Source organism: Amphiprion ocellaris, chromosome 11 (genome assembly GCF_022539595.1).
Source record: "Amphiprion ocellaris isolate individual 3 ecotype Okinawa chromosome 11, ASM2253959v1, whole genome shotgun sequence".
Classification (NCBI taxonomy): Eukaryota; Metazoa; Chordata; class Actinopteri; family Pomacentridae; genus Amphiprion; species Amphiprion ocellaris.
In genome coordinates, this window is record NC_072776.1 from 5,723,754 (window position 1) to 5,747,161 (window position 23,408).

At 37.6% G+C, this 23,408-nt stretch overlaps 2 protein-coding genes across 2 annotated transcripts; both read left to right on the forward strand.

Moving 5' to 3' along the window:
• The first annotated feature begins 154 nt into the window (after positions 1-154).
• Positions 155-16,934, forward strand: ankrd10b (ankyrin repeat domain 10b). Its single transcript, XM_023291931.3, has 6 exons — positions 155-503; positions 1,298-1,450; positions 2,416-2,507; positions 11,756-12,021; positions 13,045-13,152; positions 16,330-16,934. The coding sequence occupies exons 1-6, from the start codon at positions 306-308 to the stop codon at positions 16,527-16,529; spliced, it is 1,017 nt and encodes a 338-aa protein (XP_023147699.1). The 5' UTR covers positions 155-305; the 3' UTR covers positions 16,530-16,934.
• Positions 16,935-17,478: 544 nt separating this feature from the next.
• ube2al (ubiquitin conjugating enzyme E2 A, like) lies at positions 17,479-22,800 on the forward strand. The gene is made up of 6 exons (XM_023291932.3): positions 17,479-17,672; positions 19,084-19,164; positions 19,260-19,285; positions 19,779-19,868; positions 19,950-20,038; positions 22,006-22,800. Exons 1-6 carry the CDS (start codon positions 17,629-17,631, stop codon positions 22,132-22,134), a joined length of 459 nt encoding a protein of 152 aa, XP_023147700.1. The 5' UTR covers positions 17,479-17,628; the 3' UTR covers positions 22,135-22,800.
• The last annotated feature ends 608 nt before the right edge of the window (positions 22,801-23,408 follow it).

Consider the following 23,408-nt stretch of genomic DNA (forward strand, 5'->3'; position numbering starts at 1 on the left):
TAAAGATATGTCAATTCAGTGATGCATAATAAAACCCCGGCAGCAGTGAGCAGGAGGACAACAGGAAGTGAGGAATGTCAAATCCAGTCCGCAGTTTCCGAATCACTCCGCGCCTCTCAAGTTTCACTCCGGCGCGTGCTCTGCGCCGCCTGCTTTGTGTTGTCAGGCAGAAAGACGCAGCAGTCAGTCAGGGTGGCGTGTGTCCTGATACACGGGCACCGAGTCTGCGCCCACAACCAAACAACAGCCGCAGCACTTTACAGCCTCTGCAGAAGTAGCCAGCTAGCATCCATCTCTCTGCTACGATGTCGGTGAGTGTGGAGTCTGGATTCTCGAGCGAGGAGGTCCTGAACAGCCGCTTCCCGCTCCACCGGGCTTGCAGGGATGGAGACGTCGGCGCTTTGTGCTCCCTCCTTCAGTGCACCTCCAACCCGGCTGACCTGGCGGTGGAGGACACCTTTTACGGCTGGACGCCCATACACTGGGCCGCTCATTTCGGAAAGGTAGCTCTTTAGTGATGCGTTAAATCGTAACGGGTTTCACCTAATGAATATTTCGGTGAAACAGGATCCAGAATGAGCCGCGGCGCTCTCCGACATGAAGCCTCGTCTCGGCCATTTCCTGATGTTTGCCTTAACTGTTAGCTGATGAGACTAAACCGCAGCCATCGTTAACCGGAGGCGGACAATGGACTGTTAACGTTAAACTCGTACTATTCACTCGCTTAGGAAATCAATTCTCGAATTGTACTATTTTCTACTCACTTTTAGGTATATTTTGTATGTAAGTAAGCAAGAGAAATGATAATTTAACGGCCTTTTCATGTTACGTTTAGCGAACAATGTAACGCTACGAGAAACATAACCGTTAGCTAGCTTAACTTAACGTTTATGTTAGCTAACCTACCTAACGCTTATGTTAGCGAGTTTAATTAACGGTTTAACGTAACCTCACCCGTATTATCATTGTTAATAATTTAAGGTGGTATCTGTGTGAACAATTTTACTCCGTGTAGCTTCCGTCGCTAAACATCCTCAAACATACTTGTGTTGAAATTATTTTCAATCGACTACACTTTTAGAAAAGGCAGACCCATAGTTCGCAAAGAAATTGGACGCATGCCCAAAGCAAGACCTCAGGAGACACACTGAGACACCGAATCAGTCCACGTATAGTGTTGCATTTTTGCCTCCATTCAGACGCTCACTTGTCCAAACCTGCCCGATGCCATAGAAAGCCCTGAATGAATCTATGCATGTAATCAGATTTTCTCCGCTTTGCCCTTGTTTCCTCACAGCTGGAGTGTGTGATGCGTCTGGTCCAAGTGGGCAGTAGAGTGAACGCGGTCACCTCCAGGTTTGCACAGACGCCCACTCACATTGCTGCATTTGGAGGCCACCCTGAGTGTTTGTTATGGCTACTTCAAGCCGGTGCAGATATCAACAGACAGGTATGATCATAGTCTGCACACTCAACGCGTTAATTTAACAGTTGAGTTCGTTTCAGGAATCTTTCCTGGAGAGACGCTTGTATGCAGGATGTTTCACAAAGTATACTCACTATGCAGGAGAAAACACTGCATGTGAAAGTAGAAACTTAGATGTAAACAGAATAAGGTACAAGTGTGGGAGTGAAAAGAGCACAGCAATATGAGGGAGTTAAGCTCAGATCATCCCATCAAGCAGGATCATTGTAACTCAGGGGCACGGCCCTTGCAGTTTTGCTACTTACTCCACCACTTGACCTATATTCACATGATGCGTGGGTCCGTCACAGTCTGTCATGGCGGAGTTACTGACGTCTTCCTTTTACCTGTCACATCTTTTCCTCTCTATGGGTTTTGATCTGCAGACTCATGCACTGAGGCTATATTTTATGCTCCACTGCACTTCTGAGGGAAAATCGAATTAGTAGGTCACAATGACATAACACGTTGTCGTCATCATGAGCAATTTTCTTTGAATTTGCCGAGCATATGCAGGAATTAAACACCTGGGGATATAGCTAGGATTCATGATTTTTCTTGTCTCACTTCATAGTGTTTTGACTTGGCTGGTGTTGGATAGTATAACAGCGTCATATTAGAACATGGCTACATTGTGTTGTGGTTACACACAGGCTTCTTGGTGTGTTTTTTCCCTCTCCCATCTGCATGCTTACTAATGTGTAACAGTAAATGTGTGTGGGGGATGGTGATGTCTGGGTGAAAAGTTCAGGCGCTACCCTGCAGAGTTACACCCTGTTATCTTTTTCTCTTCTGTTGTATGTCCTTGGAAATATAAAAGGCGGCACACTTGATTAAAAACTTTGACATACACACATTCAGTGTCTGAATTTGACAGTGTTTTGGCTCATAGTATTGTTCTTGTCCACAATACAGTCTGTGTGTAAGAGCAGTCTTTTGTCATCACACAGGACTATGTGGGCGAGACGCCCATCCACAAGGCTGCTCGTGCGGGCAGTCTGGAGTGTATCAACGCTCTCTTGATTCAGGGAGCGAAAGCTGAGTAAGTCCTGTGATCAGTCCTGTGGCCTCATTTCTTTTCCTCTGTACTATCCAGCATCTCAGTTACACCTTTACAAGGGATCACCACCAAACTCAAGTCAGAGCAGTGATGAAGTTGGATTGCTTTATCTATATGTGGTTTCTTTACCCACACAGACAAATATGATAAGTCATAGGATCTGCAAATTAACTGTGCAGGTCTGAATAATTAGATCTGACAAACATACATTTGTGAAACGTGAAAAAAAACAAGTAATCTGGAACTTTATATTTCATGGTAGTCTGGCTGATGCATACCCAGCCAAAAGGAAGCTGCTCTACTAAATAGTAACTCTACACTAAATCATTAAGGTTGTGTCTGTGTATCACAGTAAACAATGTTAAAATGTGAACACGAATTTCAAGTCGGCTCAAACTGTGTGTAGAATTATACCTTATAAAGATCCATAGAATAAAACACCACATTGTCCTACTGCTATGTGTTCATTCTGGTGATAACATTTACACCAGACGACTGTGCAAATATTCATATCTCCCAGATTAGATCAAGAGTTGATACAGTTTCTTGACCAGAAAGAATTGCGACATATTTTTTTCTGGAAAGTGTAGGTTTATCTCACAACACTCAGCTCACGGAATGCTAAATCATTGTTACAAGACAAAATACCGTGTGTGATTAATTAATGACTCCAGCTAAAAACGGTTTGATCACAGGATGTGGTGTTAAATATTAATGGAATTGGTGGTGCTCCCTTGAAAATGTGACACATTTTGTTAATCCTTGAAATTGTTGTTTATCATTGCAACAATTCGCATTAAGTTGCCCTCTGTGTGTAATATTATTTGCTAAAATATATTGGATTCATTGAGAATTTTTTATGTCCTTTTTTATTTACTATAAGCAGATGCTTTTTTATTGCCTTTGTAATTTGAAAGAGTTACAAGCCAGTAAAAGTCAATAATTAACTCTGTGCGGTCCCTTTGATCTTGAATGGCTTTGAAAATCTCAGTTATTACATGAACATGAGGACAACTTAATGTAAAGGTTGATAAACTGTTTTTTACCTAGTAGGTCATATTGCATGATCTTTGTTAAATCTAGAGTGTGGTTTTCTTTAATATTTGTTTTGGTTAGTGTCTTACATACACAGCTTAACTGGATGACCAAATGCACATGGTATCTTTTCTGAAACTGTTGTTACTGTCATTATAAAAAGGCTACAAGCTGTTGCGGTAAATGAAAATGCTTAGATCATACAAAACTGTTATGAATTACATATTTAGGAGAGTAAAAAAAGAACTGCTAGATCAGATGTCTTAGTTTTGACTAAACTGTTTTGGCTGCTGTCATGTCTACTTTCAACTTAAAAAATACAAAAGAATGCTCTTTGTATTGGGTAAATAAATGGATGGTAGATGTAAATGATTATAAAACAGTGTATTTCATGTTATAAATTCAGTTTCTTTGTTGGTTTTTAAGATGTGAATATGTAATCTCCCTTAGTTGTACTTCTCAGACACACCCTTACAATTGGCTGCTACTTCGTTTGTGTTGCCAGAGTTACTCCAATTATAGGAAACGTTTTATCATTGTTAATGCACCATAAACGTGAACAAAGAGCTGAGAGACACAGCCCATCTTTCCTGTTGTTTTTTTTTTTTTTTTTTTTTTTTTTTTTTTTTAAACGTCTGAGACCTGCAGGGAGGTGAAACTGTTACAGATAATTAGAGATGTCTCAACATAACATGGCTATTATTTCCCAAAGGTCATAAAAGTCAGCTCAGTGATCAAAGCACTTAATTTAACTACTGCTCGAAACCAGTTATACAAGTGTAAAAAAACAAAACAAATACTTTATGATCTGCTTCTTACTCATATTCAATCATAGTTGAACTAATTGACTTATGCATGGTTTTGCTACACCTAGTTTTTTTTTTTTTTTAAATGCAGAGACATATAACTTGTATTTTTAAGTTTAGACAAAGTTTAACCATTTTTTTCCATCTCAGACAAATGGTTTACTTGCAATTTCATTTTCTGGAACAAGCTGCACGCCTTTTCTTTGTGATACAATTGAAGTACAGAAACGCCAAACTACTGGGGAGTTTACAGTTTATTGTGTGTAGTTTTTGGAGTCAAATCTGACCTCAATTAATACTGTCAGTGCAGAGAGTAGCTAATGTAGAGAAATATTGGCTGAGAGTTATTTTGCACGTGTTAGAATCAGGGCAAAAGTTGTTTGTATTGGACTAAATATAACCTGATGCTAGTACTGTTGACTTTGTCTTTCTTGCTTCACTGAGGAATGCAAATAATGCTAACACACCTTTTTTTAAAAGGTTGTGGAAACATATTTGTAATCTCTTCCCCATAGCTTCCCAGTGTGCATGTCTCCTAGTGAACAAATACACTAGAAATGTAAGATTAGCAAAACTACTGTCTCAAAGCTGATATACATTAATGATCACAATTCCAGCTGTGAGACCAGGATAATTTGCTTTTACTTTCCTCTGAATATGAAACCCCTGATTGCTTTGGCTGTTTCAGCAAATTAAATCCACTGCTTTCGTGCAGAGATGTTTAAAATACTTAGTTTCTTGTTGAGGTTGTTATGTGCATTTGGTCATCAGCTGATGAGTATTATTTATGATGAAATTGATATGTGATTTTTTCCCCAGCAGATTACAGATATTCAGTTTAGTTTATTATCAAGTTTGTTTTATTTGTTTATTTTTGTAACTATGACCCAGAAATATAGTGGGCACAACTGGGAGGGAAACTAAGGCACACCAGGTGGGAATGAGGCTCATGACAAAATAACTTCAGACTGATTGTTACTTACATAATAGTTTGTTGAATACATTAGATAATAAAAGACCTTGCTGTAAAACTTGAGAAAGTTTTTTTTTTTGTTGAAAATAAATAATAATAAAAAAGCTTTAAAGTAATTATTCTATTTTTAGAATCTTTCAATAAAGTGTCTCAAATATGTAGGGTTTAATACACCAGATTTAACTGATATGCTGGAAATTTGTGAAGAACTTATCCGCTTAATCCTTCAGTCTCTATGATAATGCACTGCATGCCATGTTTCTTTGCAGGCTCTGGTGCCTCAAGAAAAGACAAATATTTATGTAAGAAATTGCTCATTTTATGAACATCCTATATAAGCCATTTAGAGTACCTGTTTTTGTGAGAGGGGAAAAATAAAAGTAAATAAAGCTTAAAAAATGAAAAATTCAAATCTTGCTATATTTACATATGCAGTCATAATCAGTAGAGATCTAATCTTAATACCTTTTTTACTTTTATTATTGTTGCAAAAATTGTAAAGTAAATGCAGATTCTACAGGTAACAGAAGAATTCAGTAGCTAAGTAGTTTGAACTACATTGTATATTTACTTTTTTAGCTTTTTCCAAATTCTTATATCCTAGATAATTAACAATATACATAAAATATTTTAAATAATTATTTTGTGTGTAAACTGGTAATAAGTCAGTGTTAATTTCATACAACCGGTACACAATAAGGACAAATCTAAATCCACAAGTTTATAGCTTTGGTATAGCATTTTATTAGAAATAAAATTGTTAAACTAATATTTTAATCTAATTAGAAATGCCAGCTCTTGCCCTGTCTGTTGACTGTGTGTCACACATTGGACGTGTTTCTTTAATCTTTTGATAATAATAATCTTTTATATATACTGTAATTGCTCCAGAGAAAAATACACTTTGATGTATTTCTAATGCTTTTAAATTAATATTGTATATCCTACCTCCATTATTCCATGCTGAGTCTTTCCTTAGGTTTAGGCTTTCTAAATTTCCTTTTTCAAGGTAACTTGAATGTTCAGTCTCCCCTTCAAAATGTCTGAGGTCACCTGACCATCCGAGTCTGTGTCGTGGTTTCTTTGAGATTATCATTGGAGACCGACTTAAGCTCCCTGCTGTCACACATCTAAAAGCTTCCTTTACACTTCCGTCCACAGTAGGAGTAAAATATGGAGTTAATTCCTTATTAAAACTTGCAGAACCACCTATTAGACATTACATTTACTCTCATGATTACAAATTAATATTAATACCTCTAAACACTTTTAACTGTTCCTTTATACAAATTGGATTTTCCATGTCATATTAAAGACACGGATGATTAATGCAGTGACGGTAATGTTTGAATTCTTGGCCTTGTCATCAGTTATTCTTCAATGGATTCCTCTTCAGCTCTGCTTGTTGACTTTAAGAAGATTCTTAAGCACATATTGTTCAAATTCTTCTTTCCTCATGCTGCCTCCCATCTTCTGTTGATCTTGAAGACACAACAAAGACTGCATGTAGCCATCTGACCTACGCCATCGTGGGAGGAATTAATTTATCTCTCAGAAGCCTGTATTCATTATTGTTTAATTCTCTGCTTTCAATATATTATAGAACAATTTGCAGCTGGGACTTTTTTCTGCTTTTTTTTTTACACTTGCATACTCAGCCTTTTGCTAATGGAAGTAAAAAAGAGAAGGCTGAGGTGAAGAGGGAGAAGAAATTGCACAAAATGGATCCTTCTTTGAATAGCTACTGATGAAGGCTGGGTGTGGTTCTGGATGCACCACAAACAACCTACCCATCTAAAGTGCACCGGCCCAGCAGCAACTAATGGCTTTCTGTGGGCCTAATGAGTTACTACCCTAATACCTCTAATGTGTTTATGATATATTTGGATTCATTTCAGAATATTAACAAAAGCTTTCACCAACAGATGCTTTTATGCATTTGCATGAACTCAGCTGGTTCCTGAAAACAAACTGGACTTTGTCTTATATACCAGTGGAATTACCTTTGGATGCAACTTGAGGGAATCCTTTAATGGAAGACACATCTCCATCTCCTTCATATTCTAGCACGTTTTGTTTCGTGCACCTTTTTCTGGCGGAGAGCCCTGTTTCTGGACCTAATGCTGTTGACAGATTGAGGGGAAAGTGTCCTTATCCTCATGTGAGTGCAGCTTTTCATTGGGACAACAGCATTTCATCAGAATTGCCTTAGTTGGGTCAGATTTTTTGTGGTCTTATCCTCCTTTATGGAAACACTGGCCTACATCTCTGCATATAAATCCAGCGACACTTTGGCCTAAATTCAGTCTCTTTCAACCTTATGTACTTTAATTGAAGGACATTTTCTTAGATTCAAACATAAAAGAATTCTAATGAATCCATTCAACTCACCTGGACAAAAATGAACATAAATCTACCTTGTTACTAATTTCCGCTATATCGTTTAAATCCTAAAAATATCAAACAATGCTCTTATAATAATTTAGCTGTCATAGTGTGAACATCTGGAATAAAACAAACAAATAAAAATGGTTATTTCCAATTTGTCATGAGCCTCAAAGTGTAAAGGTGGTCCAGTAGCAAGCTAGCAGCAGGTAGGACAGAGCTTAGAGGCTGCCGGTGATGAGAGTAGCGCTGACATGCTTAGAGCAGCTGAGTAAGATGGGTTAGATTTGCACAGCATCATGTACTGAACTGTTTAATGCTAACATCATCCTGTTGCAATGGTTGTTCACTGTCATTTCACTGTACCAGATATTTTCCTTTATAAACAGAAATGTTTTATTTTGTATGTCACAGTATTAACCCTATACAATATCATAGTCTGTTTTGACATCTAATCTTTGTCACCTTTTCCTTCATGAAAGTGACAATAAGTTACAAAAAAAACGTTTTCTATACTGTTAACAGAACCAGAACCGTACGTCTTAATGTTTTGCAGCCATTGAATTGGAAATGACTTGGTTTTTTCAAGTAATCCTAGAAAGGGGGAGAATAGACACTGCTGAGTCTGCCCCGTTCCCTGGGATAGCCGCACTGTTGTGGCATTGAGTGTTCTCACTATCGCTTCCTATCTACACACTGGCAAACTGTTGAGGTATTTCTTGCGGTGATTGGTTTTAATGCTAGGTTTTTATGAATCAAAACTAAAGTTTTAGACCTGCATGCTTTGCTTATTATCCATGATTGTATTTAGCTTTTTGTTTTTATTTTATGATTTGTTTATGATTTTGTGAACTAACCATAGGAGTCCTCTTATATGGACAGGTTTTAATCACGTGAGTCCCATGTCAACATGTAGCATGATTATAGGTTGCCTCTGGAAGGTTAGACAATAGTTAGAGAAGATACATATTGTGTGCTTAGGACCGAAAAGCAAAGCATACCAGGCATTTACAAAGAATTAACGCTTCCTTTTTTAAATTTACATGCCAAACCTGGGTTATTAGTATACATAGTTATCAATTTTGTGGAATCGGTGTTAACTGTGGATGTGAGGTCTCACTGAAGGAATACTGGTAGGGATTTTTAGGGCAATAGAAAGAGACAACTACTTCTCAGTTATGCATAGGTCACTCAATAATTCAAGTCGGAAGAATGTTGGAGTACAAATTAATGTTAGACTCAAAGCTACAGAGTTGAATATTTTATGGAGAGATGAGGGCATTTAAGGAAATGTAATGAGTGAGGATCCATGTGCAACAGCAAATTTGTCTAAAAATAATATTTTTTTCAAAATGTTAGGCAAAATTTAAGCAGTCATTTAAAATGTCTCAGATACTCATCATCACTTAAGTGGGATTATTTTGCTATTGTTATTATTTTTTGAATCCAAAACACCAAAAAAAAGTTGCAAAACATGTTGCTGTTGTAACTCTGCAGTGCTTTAAACCTCCTCTCTATGCTTGTCCAACCCCATAACAAGCCTGCAGTTACCTATTGGAGTTTGTCATATTGCCAGTTTGTAAATAAATAGGAAGTCTTTAAATGAAGGGTGAGTTCAGTCAGCTTCAGACCTCAATTAGTTAAATGTTTAAAAATGAGGAAGAAGCCTGATTTTTGTTAAGAAGTGTGGTGGGATTTGATCTGAGGTAAGCATACATGTTCATCCAGAGAGTACACACTTAGCCACTGTGGTTAAGGGTCTAGACAAGTATAGGAAGCAGTTAGTGTACCATTTACATGGAAATGAATTCATTCACTGGAATGAATGCAGTGAGCAGTAATGATAAAATAATTCAGTGAATTCTTCAGAAATCTTTCCCTCACAGTGATACTTTATTCATATGTGTCTCTCTGGTTCCGTGCTTGTCTCAGGGAACTATTTTGTTCAAAGACAAATTGAAATTGTTAAGATACTAAATTGAAACTGAAAATGATCTGGTTGAGGGTCAAAAACAACATTTAAAATGAATTGAAATGAGTTTCTATTCCTTAGAGTGAGACCAATCCATCTACCTTATCACAAAATGGTTTTCAATACAAGCGTAATTATTCTAATCCTTTGGAAGCGTTAATTTTGAAGGGGACGGGTAATGTGCACCAAGTTATTGTGTGATTTTTACTCTTTTGTTTTTTAAATCTTCAATTCTTTGTCAAATGTTTTTCATGTGCACTAGTTTTTGAAATGTTTCTTTTTGCACAATTGTTTAGATAAAAATGCAGAGAATGAGCAATTTCTAAACAACATGAATGACCAAACAGTAACTGTGTGGTTCAAATTGTGCCTCACCATGTGGAAGTCAATGTCACTTGGTTCTAACTTAGGACATTATAGTGAAATAAAATAGAATAAACATTTTATTTATGAAATTTTTAGACCCAGAAAGTATAGCATTATATTCAGCCCAGATTAGCAGTACTTCTTCTCTCGAGTATTAGTTTGTGTATGAAACAGGCTACAGATGGACACTTTTTAGTGAAAAGTACTTGATTGGATGTGAGCCAGTAGTCCCAGTTCTTTGACAAAGACTTAGTTGTTTGCTCAGAGAACTCATTTTGCAGGGTGATGACATTTAGGATCAGAACAAGTGGCGTATTGTTTTGTAATTTGCCAATGGAGAAGTGAGAAATTCCCATTGAGCTGAAAGACATATATTGGTTAGTAGAATATCTTCAATGTCTTTCAAAAGTTGACAAGCAGACACGTGCTCCTGCACGTTACTTTTATACCAGCTGGAGAATATGTTTTATATCTAGCAGTTTATTTACTATTAAATGCTGCAACAAGAATATACTTAAAGAGTTTATTTCTACATAGTACTGTTTAATTTCATTGACTCACTAGTTTTCTATTTTCCAGTGAAATTGCTTCCACACTAGAGTGCCATGTACATGTCTAAAAATTGGGAAAAAAAATATGACACAGCACTGTTTGCTCATTCATTATTGCACTCAGAAAATCACTTTATTCCTGCTGCAACTGGTTATGATTAACACAACTGTACAGACTCTAATTTGAATTTTGAATGGCTGAACAAGTATGGCTTACAGTAGCTCAACTGTTTCTTATTTTTCATTCTCCTTTTCATCTTCCTTGGAACCAGATCAAGACTAGGCGTTTTGTACTTTGCCTATCCAAGAAGAGACATCTGGATTCCTGATGCTTGAAGGGCTGCAGCCTGACCTCACTTCATTTTCCCCACATAGCCATAAATTCTGTGGAGTTTCCTCTAAAGATAGAAGTGTTACATCCTGGAACTTTTGAATCTTGAATTTACTTCTGAAGCTGTCTTTGCTTTGCTGATCTCTGTTGCTCTCAGGAATTCATTTTGTTTTCTGTGCTAGGTTCCTACTTTAAACACACTTATTCTTAAGAGTCATAAACTATATCCATGCTTGTAATTTGGATGCTGCGTTGCAGAAATTCTTGAACAGTATCATCGCTGGAAACCTGAAGGTGGCTTTTCAGTCTTAGCACAACGCTCCTTGATGTTCCCTTTGTCCTGCTGACAAGACAAGCCTCACAGAAGTGATCTCCTTTGGATTCAGTGGATCAACTGATACAAATAATCATCCTATTCAGTTTGCCGGACTGTTTTGAGTTTCATTCATTCATTCATTTAAAATAAACTGGTGCATAGCTTCAGATGTCTTAATCATGTCCATTTGCAGCAGACATGTTTCCCTATTTATGCGGAAACTGTTCAAAAATTTAAGTTTTGTGGAAGACGCAAATGATCCTAAAGGGATCAGTCGTCATCTCTCATGAAGATGACGAAGAGGATGTGAGAGCGTAGAGCAGTACAGGCTATTTCTATACATGTGTTTGTGTGTGCGAATGCTTGCTAAATGAGTCTGTATGTGTGTGTGTGTGCCTGCCTGTGTGCGCTTGGGCTTGTCTTATTTTGTTTTTTTATTTGTGTAAGTCAAATGTACAGTGAGTGTTTCTAACACTCCTTCTTCTCATTGTGCAGTATGAGGAATGCCAGTGGGCTGACTGCTGCTGACCTGGCCCACGCGCAGGGATTCCAGGAGTGTGCTGAAATTCTCTCCAATGCCCAGAACTTCCAACAAAACATGGCTCACTCCCATAATGGGGCTTTTCTGAATGGCATGACCCGGAATGGGGGCCACGCTCACCCCACCATCCAAGGACGCAGCTTCTTGAATGGCGTGCCCAACAGAAAGAGGTCTTTTGATGGCATGGAAGCAAACCCAGGGAAAAAGGCTAGACCTAATGGTGAGTTACTATGCTAATCATATCGGTTGTGTTTACTTTGGGTTATATCTAAAGTAATGGTCACAGCCCTGGATAGCTGCTGCAGTAACAGGCTTTCACCAGAGGTATGTGAAGAAGAGATACTGCAGGTCCTTCCTTGATGCTGCTGTCAGACTTTACAAGCAGCACTGCTACCAGTAGACCACATGCAGAAAAAAGCCTGTCATATTTCACTCTGCAGCATCAATGCATTAAACCTGTGTGTCTAGAATACTTCACACATTTAAAATACCCTATACGATGTAATGTTTCCCACATATAGGAGGGTCTGTGAAATATCAGTATTTTTAATGTCAGTATTTTCTACTGATGGAAGAATCTGTGGAATACAAATGTCTTCCTTTTAATGTATAGAATAACCCTGTGCAGTATTGTTTTCCACATTCAAAGGAATCTGCAATATTTTAATTTCTACGAATAGAAGATGCTACCTTAAATGACAGCAGTATATCAGAAAGTAGGCACTGTTAGCCAAAGCTGCTGCAAAAATGAAGTGCACCACATATATTCTTAAGATAACTGCACAGCATTTAGAATTGACAGACAGAACTGCTTAGTATGGTTCTGTATCTCCCGTCTAACAGACTACATAGAGTTTTATAAAATGTATGTGGCAAAGGAAGAAAGAGCTGCTGGACAGATGTAGTTTATTTGATTCATCAAAGACTTACATTTTTCTTTTAGTAGTGAAAGGCCTGCAGTGCATTTGACTTGATATTTAGAAATCTCAGTTACTGAAAAGTGGATGAAAAGGAGCAGAGAAATGCAATTATGCATTGAAATAATGTATAATGCTTCTGCATTACCAAAGAAAATAAATCTTCAGCAGCAGATATTTACATGAATCCATAAAAAACAAGTAATGTTTGCTGTAAAAAAACAGTGTCACTATAATAAATTCTAAAGGAAGAAAGGCCTTTAAATTTATATAGTAAGCACTTTCTGGCTTAGTTTTGTAAAGACGGATATGTCTTCCTCTCTTAGGCCTCTGCATGCCACCTGTATTGCTGAATGGGAATGGGCCACTGGGTGGTGCTGAAGACGCCCAGATGGAGAGCATGAACATGGAGTCGGCAGCAACTGTAACCTCAGGTGGGCCAGGAACCTTTGCATTTGGGCTGAATGGGTTTGCACCACCACAAGGGCCAGGGCCCATGGATCAGTGTGAGGACCAGGGGGGACAGGACAGGTCGAGCCCTGCGTCTAAAGAGCTGGAGGTCATCACTGTGGCATCAATGCAGACCCCTTGTCGCTGCACCAACTCTTACGCGTACCTGTAGAGGGCTTGTGTGTGAAATGGCACACTCTAATGTTCCCATTTGTATTGTTTGGCTATAATTTCTTTGCATTAATAACATAAAACGGTACATTTGTTCCATTTGATTTGGTGGTGAGCAGCATATGAAAGATGTATAGTAGTATGTGAATGTGGTGTATTTTCTATATTCTTTTCCACGTACGTAATTATACTTGGATGGATAAAAATATTAAGATTTCTTTTGTTATACAGTTATTTTTATTTTTTATTTATATATATATATATATATATATATATATATATATATATATATATATATATATAATGGGCTGCACAGTGGCGTAGTGGTTAGCACTTTCGCCTTGCAGCGAGAAGATCCCTGGTTCGCGTCCCGGCTTTCCCAGGATCTTTCTGCACGGAGTTTGCATGTTCTCCCTGTGCATGCGTGGGTTTTCTCCGGGTACTCCGGCTTCCTCCCACAGTCCAAAAATATGCTGAGGTTAATTGATCATTCTAAATTGCCCGTAGGTGTGAATGTGAGAGTGATTGTTTGTCTCTGTATGTGGCCCTGTGACAGACTGGTGATCTGTCTAGGGTGTCCCCTGCCTTCACCCTAAGTCAGCTGGGATAGACTCCAGCCCCCTGTGGCCCTGATGAGGATTAAGCGGTGTATAGATGATGGATGGATGGATATATTTATATATATATATATATATTCAGTGCATCTGTCCAGTTATACAAATAATTGTCATGTAATCCTTATTTTTTAGGTTCATATTTAAAGGATGGTTTTGTTTTGCACAATTATACAGCAATGTTTGCACCAGCAGTGCACATGTAGTTCATATTGGCTTAATAGAAAACAATTATCACAGTTTAAAAGCAGTCTTAATTATTGCTTTTTAAGTACTGCACTGTTTCATAATAACTAAGAATATTGGCCTTACACTGGGAATGCCAGTGAATTTTAGTAGCATTTCTTAGATTTACAGATTTGACTTGTGTATATATATATATATATTGACTTATATACTCCTGCAGCTCGTTAGAAAAAAAGATTTTTTTCAGTTTTCTCCCCAGTTTGTTACATTTTTAATAAAGTTTAATAAGTCAAGAACTCTTGCTTTAAAAACAAGTTTAATTGGTGACATTTATGTAAAACTGACGAGTGCAGAAGCACTCTTTAATATATACACTGAGGAAATGTCTCCTGGTGTTTCGCATTAGCTGATGCTGTTTTATATTCAAGAATGACTTCATGCCAAAGCATATCCCAACATGAATGTAGCTTGCAAAGTATAAATGATTCACTGTGCAGCTTTCTTGTAGTTTGTAGATGTTCTGTACTAAGATTTAGCGGCCCATGAGTTTTGGTTATTGCTGTTTTTTCCTTTGTGTTTATTGGATCAGAAGTATGGTGAATGTTTACTGTGTGCGCATTAGCAAACTTTTTAGTCAAGTAGCAAGGCTTGCACATGTGTATGTTACATATACTACCCAGTATGATTTTGAAATTGACAATTGGCTATTTTACAATCAGTAGTTTGTATAAGCACTACTGCTCAGGAGAGTTTGCATGGATTTCCACACTTTGCAAAAAGCCTTATTTCTTGAGTAGTTAAACAATAGCTTGATGTACATTATTTCCAACTTTTCTAGATATTGGGAAATTCTACGTTCTGTATTTTGTAGTCGTGTTTCATCTTAAAGGTGGTTTCTGTTTGTTTTTTTTTACATGGCAGCAGGTTTGAGTGTGTAGTCTTTCAATTTGGAACATCCAGTGCTTAGTACTGAGCAGGTGTAGCTTTGTACTTGACTGTGTGAAATCATTAAATGTCGATAAATTTTATAAACGTGATTGTGGTGGCCTTTGTTTTCTTGTTGGATTCCAATGTATTTGTCAGTTCCTGTCTTGCAAAAATGGATTTTAGAAAAAGATGAATGCAAATGAAGGCTTGGAAACTTTAGCATAGTTGAAGTATACTAGACTTCTCCCATTTTAATCTCCTTTTCTCGTTATCCGGGGTGTTGGTTTACGTCATCCAGTCTGGAAGGCTTGAGGTTTTCTAGACAAATGCAGCAGAACTAGGTCACTGTGTCATACAGCGTAAACTGTATGTCAGAACTACCACGAATCAGGAAGTGACCTATTTAAAACAAGGTCTCAGGTCAACACTTTAGTCATTGCATAAGGCTCTGGAATAAATTTCACAATTTATTGATCATTTTTTTTTGTAACTTGTATTTTATTAAATTTTATAACACAAAAAAAGGGGGTAACAACAAAATGGGTTGCACATTAGTTATTTTGTTTATACTTTGTCCATTTTGTCCATTTTTTGTTCATTTGTGGTTCTTGTAGTCTCAGTCGATGGGTTAGTCTCTCCATTGTAAATATGTCCTCAATTGTTGCCATCCACTGTTCCTTTGAAGGGACAACGGTTTGTCCCCATTTCCTTATTATACATTTCTTTGCTGCAATTAACATGTTTACCAAATATTTATCACTTTCATAAATAGAACCATCAGTAAAGTTGCACAAATAGAACAAATCCGGTTTCAATGGTATTACATAACCCAAAACTTTAAATAAAACATTACAGATATTTTTCCAAAATTCTGAAAGTTTTGGACATTTCCAAAAGATATGTGAATGGTCAGCATCTATTTTCCCCACATTCTCTCCAGCAATTCTGATGTCTCTTTAACTGTTTACTTTTAGACTTTGGCGTAATAAAAAATCGTATAAGATTTTTCCAGGCAAACTCCCTCCACATCCGAGAGCTTGTGGTTGTATTTATTGATCATTTTTTGTGTCTAATCCAAAGGGTTATAGAACTTTTTTTTTTTTAGTGTGGCAAAATGCAGTCACTAGAAACATTTTTGTAGCTACCCTGCTTTTAATAGCTGTGCAAAACAAAATCAATCCAGTGTTTTTTCTTCCCTGCCTCACTTACATCTTTCAAAACTTAATGACATATATGCAATTTGACTATTTCTTTCATTTGCAGTGGCAGGTGACAGACACTGTGAGGCTTTTCCCTCAAATGACCCTGCAGCAGAAATCCTCTTTGGCCAGCACGTCTTCAGTGATTCACCTGAGATCAATAGCACTGCAGGCAGCCAGGTGGAGCACCAGAAGTCTGTGAAAGCAGAGCAGTTGTATGACCATACCTTCTACAGCACCATGCTTCTTTATCACGGCTCTTAAAATACAAAACATCGAGCAGACAGGCTGTCCTTTTTTTGCCTGAATTTCATGTAAGCCTAATTAAGCATTCATTTGCCTTAAAGCCACTGAGTGGTCCAGTTGTTCATTGAAATTATTTGTTGTTAAAAGCAGCAGACCCATTGTTGTGGATGGGTCTGACATTTGTAACTGAGTTAAAAAGTGGATTTTTGTTTGTACTGTTACAGAGACAGTGTTTGTTTAGCTTATTAGAGTTTGATTAAAATGCAGAAAGCTGTTCTGAAATACACTAAAGGTAAACATCAGTGTTGAACCACTGCCAGTACTTCAGTTTTGTTTCTGTCTCAACTTGATGTTAATTAAAGCAGTGCTAATACATCCAATGTAAAACACATTATTAATTAAAAAAAGGTTTCGCAAAAGTTACAGTTTGATTTTTTTTCAATTTATGGACTGCTTCACGTGTCTCGATAGGATAACCTCAAGTATTAAAACTTCCTGTGCTCAATGTATTAGATTTCACTTGTTATTTGCCATAGAGATCTCATGAAATGTAATATTTAGGCAGTATACACAAATCAGAGTGTTGGTGAGCCCGTTTTATCCAGGATACTGCTCTAAATGTGCCCCACTGCAGCCTCACGTGTCGGGGCACACCTGTCACCAGGACCGACCTTCATCAGAGCTGCGCTGCACAAACACAACGTCACTGTGGCCACGCCCAGCGGCAGATGGCGATCTCAACCGGAGTAGGGGGGAAAGCACAAAGCCTATTAACTAAAACATCGTAATACTTAATTTCGTCTCGCCGAAATATAATTACATGTTTTTATGTTCAGATGTATGAACGACACTGTATCTCCACTCATATTTTAAAGACAGAAATATGCGTTATATTCACCACTCTCATTTGTCGCCTGCCCCTCCATGACATAGTATCGTCCTGTAAACCTATCTAGGCTAACCAGAGGGTTATCAAGAGAACGACGGAAAGAGTCGGTATACCGTCAGAAGGGTTACGGTGAAGTTGCCAAGTAACCATTAAATTCAAAATAACGTTTTAATCAGATAAGCTTCTGTCGACGTGTTGTCGTCAATACGTATATTCTCAAGTTAAGCCATGTCAACCCCGGCTAGAAGAAGACTTATGAGAGATTTTAAACGGTGAGTTGATGGTCAGAAATTCTGCCGATAAGCGATGATTTGTCAAAACAGCTAACATTAGCATAGCTTACGTTAGCTTGGGATAGCTAACTAGTGTTTTTATTGTTAACCAAATTGATTTACTTATTTCCACAGTAATATACAATCTTAACGCAACCACTGTAGCTTAGCTTATGTTTCTGTGAACCTGAATCATTTAAGTGAAGTATCGTTAATTTTTTAAAGGCGCTTCGCCTGTACCGAGAAGCTAACATTGCTACATGATACATGTTAGCAGGCTAGACGGCTACGTTTACTGTCAGTAAAGGCTGTTTGCTAACTCTACATACTAGCTAGCATTTAAATGTCCGTGACAAGTGACCAGATGGCAGTTTAATTCACGGACAAATCACGTTTGTTTCGACGTCTCTGACCTCATTGCTCGGTTAAATAATATCGCCAGTCATGAACTATTTGAATTCTTTCTAGTTGTAAACTAATTAAAGTTTGTTGGATGTTAGCTAAAGAATCATGGCGTCATTTAACATCACGAACTGACGTTATTACCCTGAAATCCCAGAAGAATACATAACGTCAACAGTGAGAATAATTAGCGGAAGCCACAATATGTACTCGGTGGCTGCATTATGTGAAGTCAGCTTGTTTTTCTAACAGCAACAGAACACTTTGTTCAAAGCAAGCTTCGCTGCCTGGCAATGGGAGTAAATCATCTCTTCGTTGAACCTGACCATTAAGGGTCATCAAACACATTTTCATCTCACTGTAGATTTCATTAGCCTCAGGTTTCTTGACAGTACAGATTGTTTAAATTTCTTACAGGACTGATTGAGCTTCAGGAATTTGTACAGGTCTCTCCGGGTATTGGGAGTGGCCTGGTTTGCTGTAGACATAACCTCTGGTTTACCGTGTTTCCAGGTAGAGTGATGTTTGATTATGAGACAGACACTGACTCTGGCACTGACTAAGGAACTCCAGTGTCAGGTATTAATCTGAGGGGTAAAGATGATCTCAACTTAGAGGTCAGGAAGACTGTTACAAGCTACTGTACTTTTCACAAGCTTATAAAGTCCACGATTCTTTAAGCAGACTAAGTTGGGCAAGAACTGAGCCAACTTACATTTAAATAGATAATGGTGCTCACAGTGGTGGAGCAATTGTTTCCAAAGATGTATTTGTTAAAAGAAAAAAGCTAATCTGTATTTGGTGGCAGTGTTACACGGCATCATAGTTGAATGAGCAAAGATATTGTTCTAGAGCGGTATCGCCTAAAATCACTTGTTCTTGAGTTTATTTGAGTATGAGATGCACCTGTCTCTGGACCACCCTAAAAAGGAGTGAAGCATCAGGGTCCTGCCGTAACTTCATTGTTTTGTGTTGTTTTTTTGTTTTTTTTTCACTTTTGTCCATAAAGGCTACAAGAGGATCCTCCAGCTGGTGTGAGCGGTGCCCCGTCTGAAAACAACATCATGGTGTGGAATGCTGTCATATTTGGGTAAGAAATTGATATGTGATGCCAAAGTATATATCTAGTGAAGGTCTGTGTGAAATGACTAACAAAATTCCCTTTTCTTCTGTGTAATTTCACAGCCCTGAGGGGACTCCCTTTGAGGATGGTAAGTTTCTCATCGTGTTCATAACTTATTATTGTGTGTGTTAAGGAATACTGTCAGTATATGTAACCCTGTTATTAAGATTTTTCAAAAACAGATGCAAATTGCCAAAAAGAACGTATTATTCATTTGTTATAGACTTGTCTTTACAATGACATCATATGGAAGTCACTATGAAACTTGTTTTGTCTTCCATATCATTGTCAATCAAGTGTTGCAAATCAAAATGTATTTTATTTTGTGGTTATCCAAAGCTACCACCCTATATATAGTAATTTTTTCCCACCTTTATTCTTCATTTTACTTTACTTTACTGTAGTTGTAAAACCTGTAATATACAACCCTTAAATTCTGTCTTACTGACAGATGAAGCATTTTGCTCAGGTCATGACAAGTCACTATTCCCAATTTTTTTTACTGCCTTCCTCAACACAAACACACAGTGGGGTTGCATGGCTCATTAATCTGCTCATTCTGTTTCACGTCTCTGTCGCAGGTACTTTTAAACTCATTGTAGAATTCACAGAAGAATACCCCAACAAACCCCCCACAGTACGATTTGTGTCAAAGATGTTTCATCCAAATGGTAGGACTGTTGTCATCTGTGGTCCCATTATAACATTGGTAATTCTTGTGGGTGGTGTATAATTGAGTTTTTATTCTACAGTCTATGCAGATGGCAGTATATGTCTAGACATCCTACAGAATCGTTGGAGTCCCACTTATGATGTCTCCTCTATTCTCACATCTATCCAGGTAAGAAATGTCAATATACAGGAGTGCAGGAATAGATTTTATAAGTGTGGCCAAGCCTTAGTTTACGTTTTCCCAGCCAAAAATAGAAAAGCAAGTCCTGTCCTCAGGTTGAGAGGCTGTAACTAGCACAGTTTTTGGTCTCTGTGGGTTTTATAAATTATATATTCAAACTTTTCTTAAATTTTCTGTTGACTACATATTTCCAAGTGACTGAACTACATTTTACATTGTACAAAATGGTCTCTCTTCAGCACAAGCTCATACAGTACTAACTAACCGTCTGACCAGCATTTTGAAAGATCTGCTGTTGAATTAGTTGAATAAACGATACGTTGTTTGCCCTATAAAGGTTGAAAAATGTCTTATTTAGTGAAACCAACAGTTCAAATAAATAAATAAATATTAAATCAACAATCCAAAAAGTTTAAGGAGACATGAAAATAACATTTGAGAAGCTGGGAGTTTTTTATTCTCATGAAGAAAACATAAACTTGCTCAGTAATGTTCTTTCAGTCAACTAATTGATTAATTCAGTGATGTTCCACTAAGTGCAAAGTTTGTCAAGATAGTCTGTTGAACATAAATTCTTTGGTGTATCCCTTTAGGTAGGATTGTATTTTCATGCAGTGTTTGTTCATTTAGTAAAAACAATGTTGGTTTAATTTTAAAAATGTAAATTATATTTGAAAGGTCAAATATGTTGGTGATTGCTAAACTCAGATGACAAATTACCAAATTCCGATTTTTATTGCGTATCAATCCCAACGCCTTGCTTAGAAGGGATTAAAGTATGAGGATTTTTTTTTTGAAGAACCTAAGTAGATGAAAATAGTGGTCTCTCGCCATATCATGGTTCTTTTCATGGTGTCACTGTAATGCAGATTTTTAATTTGCAGTTGGTATCGCAGATTTTTGCAGTATATAGGTATTTTTATATATTTATTATTGTGGCAAGCTGCATTTAAGAACAATGCTTGAGAAAGGATATCTTATATACACTATGCAAGTGGCAGATGCTTTTATTTTGACACACAGACAGTAGCAGTTTTCAAAATGTGGCAGGAAGTGATCAAACACACTTCACACTCACAGTCCTGACAATGTAACACTTAACCAAACTAACTAGGCAGACAAAACCACAAAAACACAATAAAACAAACACTAATAACACTGTAACACTAACATAAACCCAGAATAATGATATTCAAACCCCCACCACCCCTGAACTCCCATGGTGCATTGCAGCACAACAGTTCAGTCATAGTGACCAGCTCTACGATCACCACAATCTTTTAATTATTTTGTGGTAAAACAAGCATTTTCTAGCCTGAAAAATTAAAAAACAATGTAAAAATGGTAATTAAAACATTTTAAAAGAATATTAAATGGAAATAAAACACGCTGGGCTCTGATTGGCTCAGCGATCGTAGCATCAGTCTCCTCTGTCTCCCCTGTGGAGCAGCATTCAGCATCTCACCTTGTCCATTTCACATAGATGTCTGATCACTGTATTGTTGCTCTGCGGTGTATGGGGAGGGTTGATAAAGCCTTAAAATATATATAAATAACATAAATATGGTCGCTACTTGGCGGATTTTCGCCTATTGCGAGGGGTCAGGACAATAACCATACGGGGGAAAATTTAAAAGCTCGTATTCAACATTAAAAAAGTAACTTTGTGCAAGAAATTCATTGTAAAATGAATCTTAAAAGAGCATTTCCTATTTCAGTGACAGCAGTATTGCACAAATATTGACCAAACTGTCAAAAATGAATACTGTTTTAGGAGGTTATCCCTCACATTGTGATATCACTGGCACCTCAGATACTTTCTCATCTGACCCACAGTGTACCTACCCAGGAATTAGCGTAAGTAGACAAGGAACCATGTATACTTTGATGTTGTATACTTGATTGGTTGTTTTCCACCGTCTCACCTTCAGTGTTTTTCTGCTTCTCCCCACCAGTCCCTGCTCGATGAACCAAACCCCAACAGCCCAGCCAACAGCCAGGCGGCTCAGCTGTACCAGGAGAACAAACGGGAGTACGAGAAGCGAGTGTCTGCCGTCGTAGAACAAAGCTGGAGGGACAGTTGACCTGACAATCCCCAATAGCTGCTCTCTCCATTGTTAAGCTGTGTGTGCTGCAAGTTTTAGTGGAGTACCTCTTAATTTTTGGGCCCCACCCCTCCCCAGCCACCTTTTTAATTTTAAGCTTTTATGCACTTTACCTTCAACTTCCCTTCATAGAATGTTCTTTTTTTTTCGTGCCCGTCAGGAGGGGTTTATTTTTTCTATTCCCTTTTCCACGTCTTCATCAGGGGAATTGTGCTGAATCTTGCCTTGATGTTTTTTTTTTTTTCAGTATGGACTTGAGGGCCATTACCCAAAAATTCTGGTGTGTTCCGACTTGCTGTAATCACTTCCCATTACTAATTATGTTACACGTCTCCGAGGTTGCATCAATCAAGTCATGGGTCCTTTTCTGTTGTGCGACTGATCTGTTATGTCAGTTTGTTTTCACAAGACAGTGGGATGACGAGCAGCCTGAGCATCATGGACTACAAAGTAAACCAGACATCTTTTCACCATGTCTTTTGCTGTGTTGTGAACTGTTACATGCATGACAGAGTGTATTCACGATCCCGTTCAGTTCTCGTGTATATAGACAAACCTGCAACTGAAATTATGTACAGATTTTGCACTGGTTGTCCCCCATGTCACTTTTTCCAGTACTTGTAAATAAAAAAAAAGGCAAATTCATCCTTGTGTTGGATTTTTTTTTTTTTTATTTTAACTATAAATTTGTGATTCAAATGAGGTAAGAAATGGTTGGATGAGGACATAGGGCCTGCAGAGTCAGTAGCTTCTTTTAATTCACTTCTTAGAACCCACTTTCCTAGCCTTGTTTTATGTGAAGTTTACTTTTAGCTTTAATTACTTTCAGTGTTTTATTCTGTAATGTGTCCCGTCTTGTTTATTTTGTCTGTTCTTGAGTAATGTTTCACACAGATGGATTCACAGACAAACATACGCTGAGCGTCGCATAACTCCACCGTTCCTTGGCAGAGTAACGATGTTTTAATGATGTTTTGGACGACATACTAAACTATGACGTTTTACTGACATTTTGGACGACATAATAACTGACGTTTTTTTCACATTTTGGACAACATACTCAAATATGACTTTTTAGTGATATTTTTGATGACATACTATACCATAACATTTTTGTGACATTTTTTGGATGACATAAACTATGACTTTCTTTTCAGATTTTGGACAACATACTAAACTATGACGTTTTAGTGACATTTTGGACGACATAATAAACTATGACTTTTTTTTCCAGATTTTGGACGACATACTAA

Coding starts and splice junctions, on each gene's coding strand:
- ankrd10b (XM_023291931.3), top strand. CDS start 306: ATGTCGGTGAGTGTGGAGTCTGGATTCTCGAGCGAGGAGGTCCTGAAC. Junction 2,508..11,755: donor ATTCAGGGAGCGAAAGCTGA/GTAAGTCCTGTG, acceptor CTCATTGTGCAG/TATGAGGAATGCCAGTGGGC. Junction 13,153..16,329: donor GGCAGCAACTGTAACCTCAG/GTGGGCCAGGAA, acceptor TTTCATTTGCAG/TGGCAGGTGACAGACACTGT.
- ube2al (XM_023291932.3), top strand. CDS start 17,629: ATGTCAACCCCGGCTAGAAGAAGACTTATGAGAGATTTTAAACG. Junction 19,165..19,259: donor TGGAATGCTGTCATATTTGG/GTAAGAAATTGA, acceptor GTAATTTCACAG/CCCTGAGGGGACTCCCTTTG. Junction 19,286..19,778: donor GGGGACTCCCTTTGAGGATG/GTAAGTTTCTCA, acceptor TCTCTGTCGCAG/GTACTTTTAAACTCATTGTA.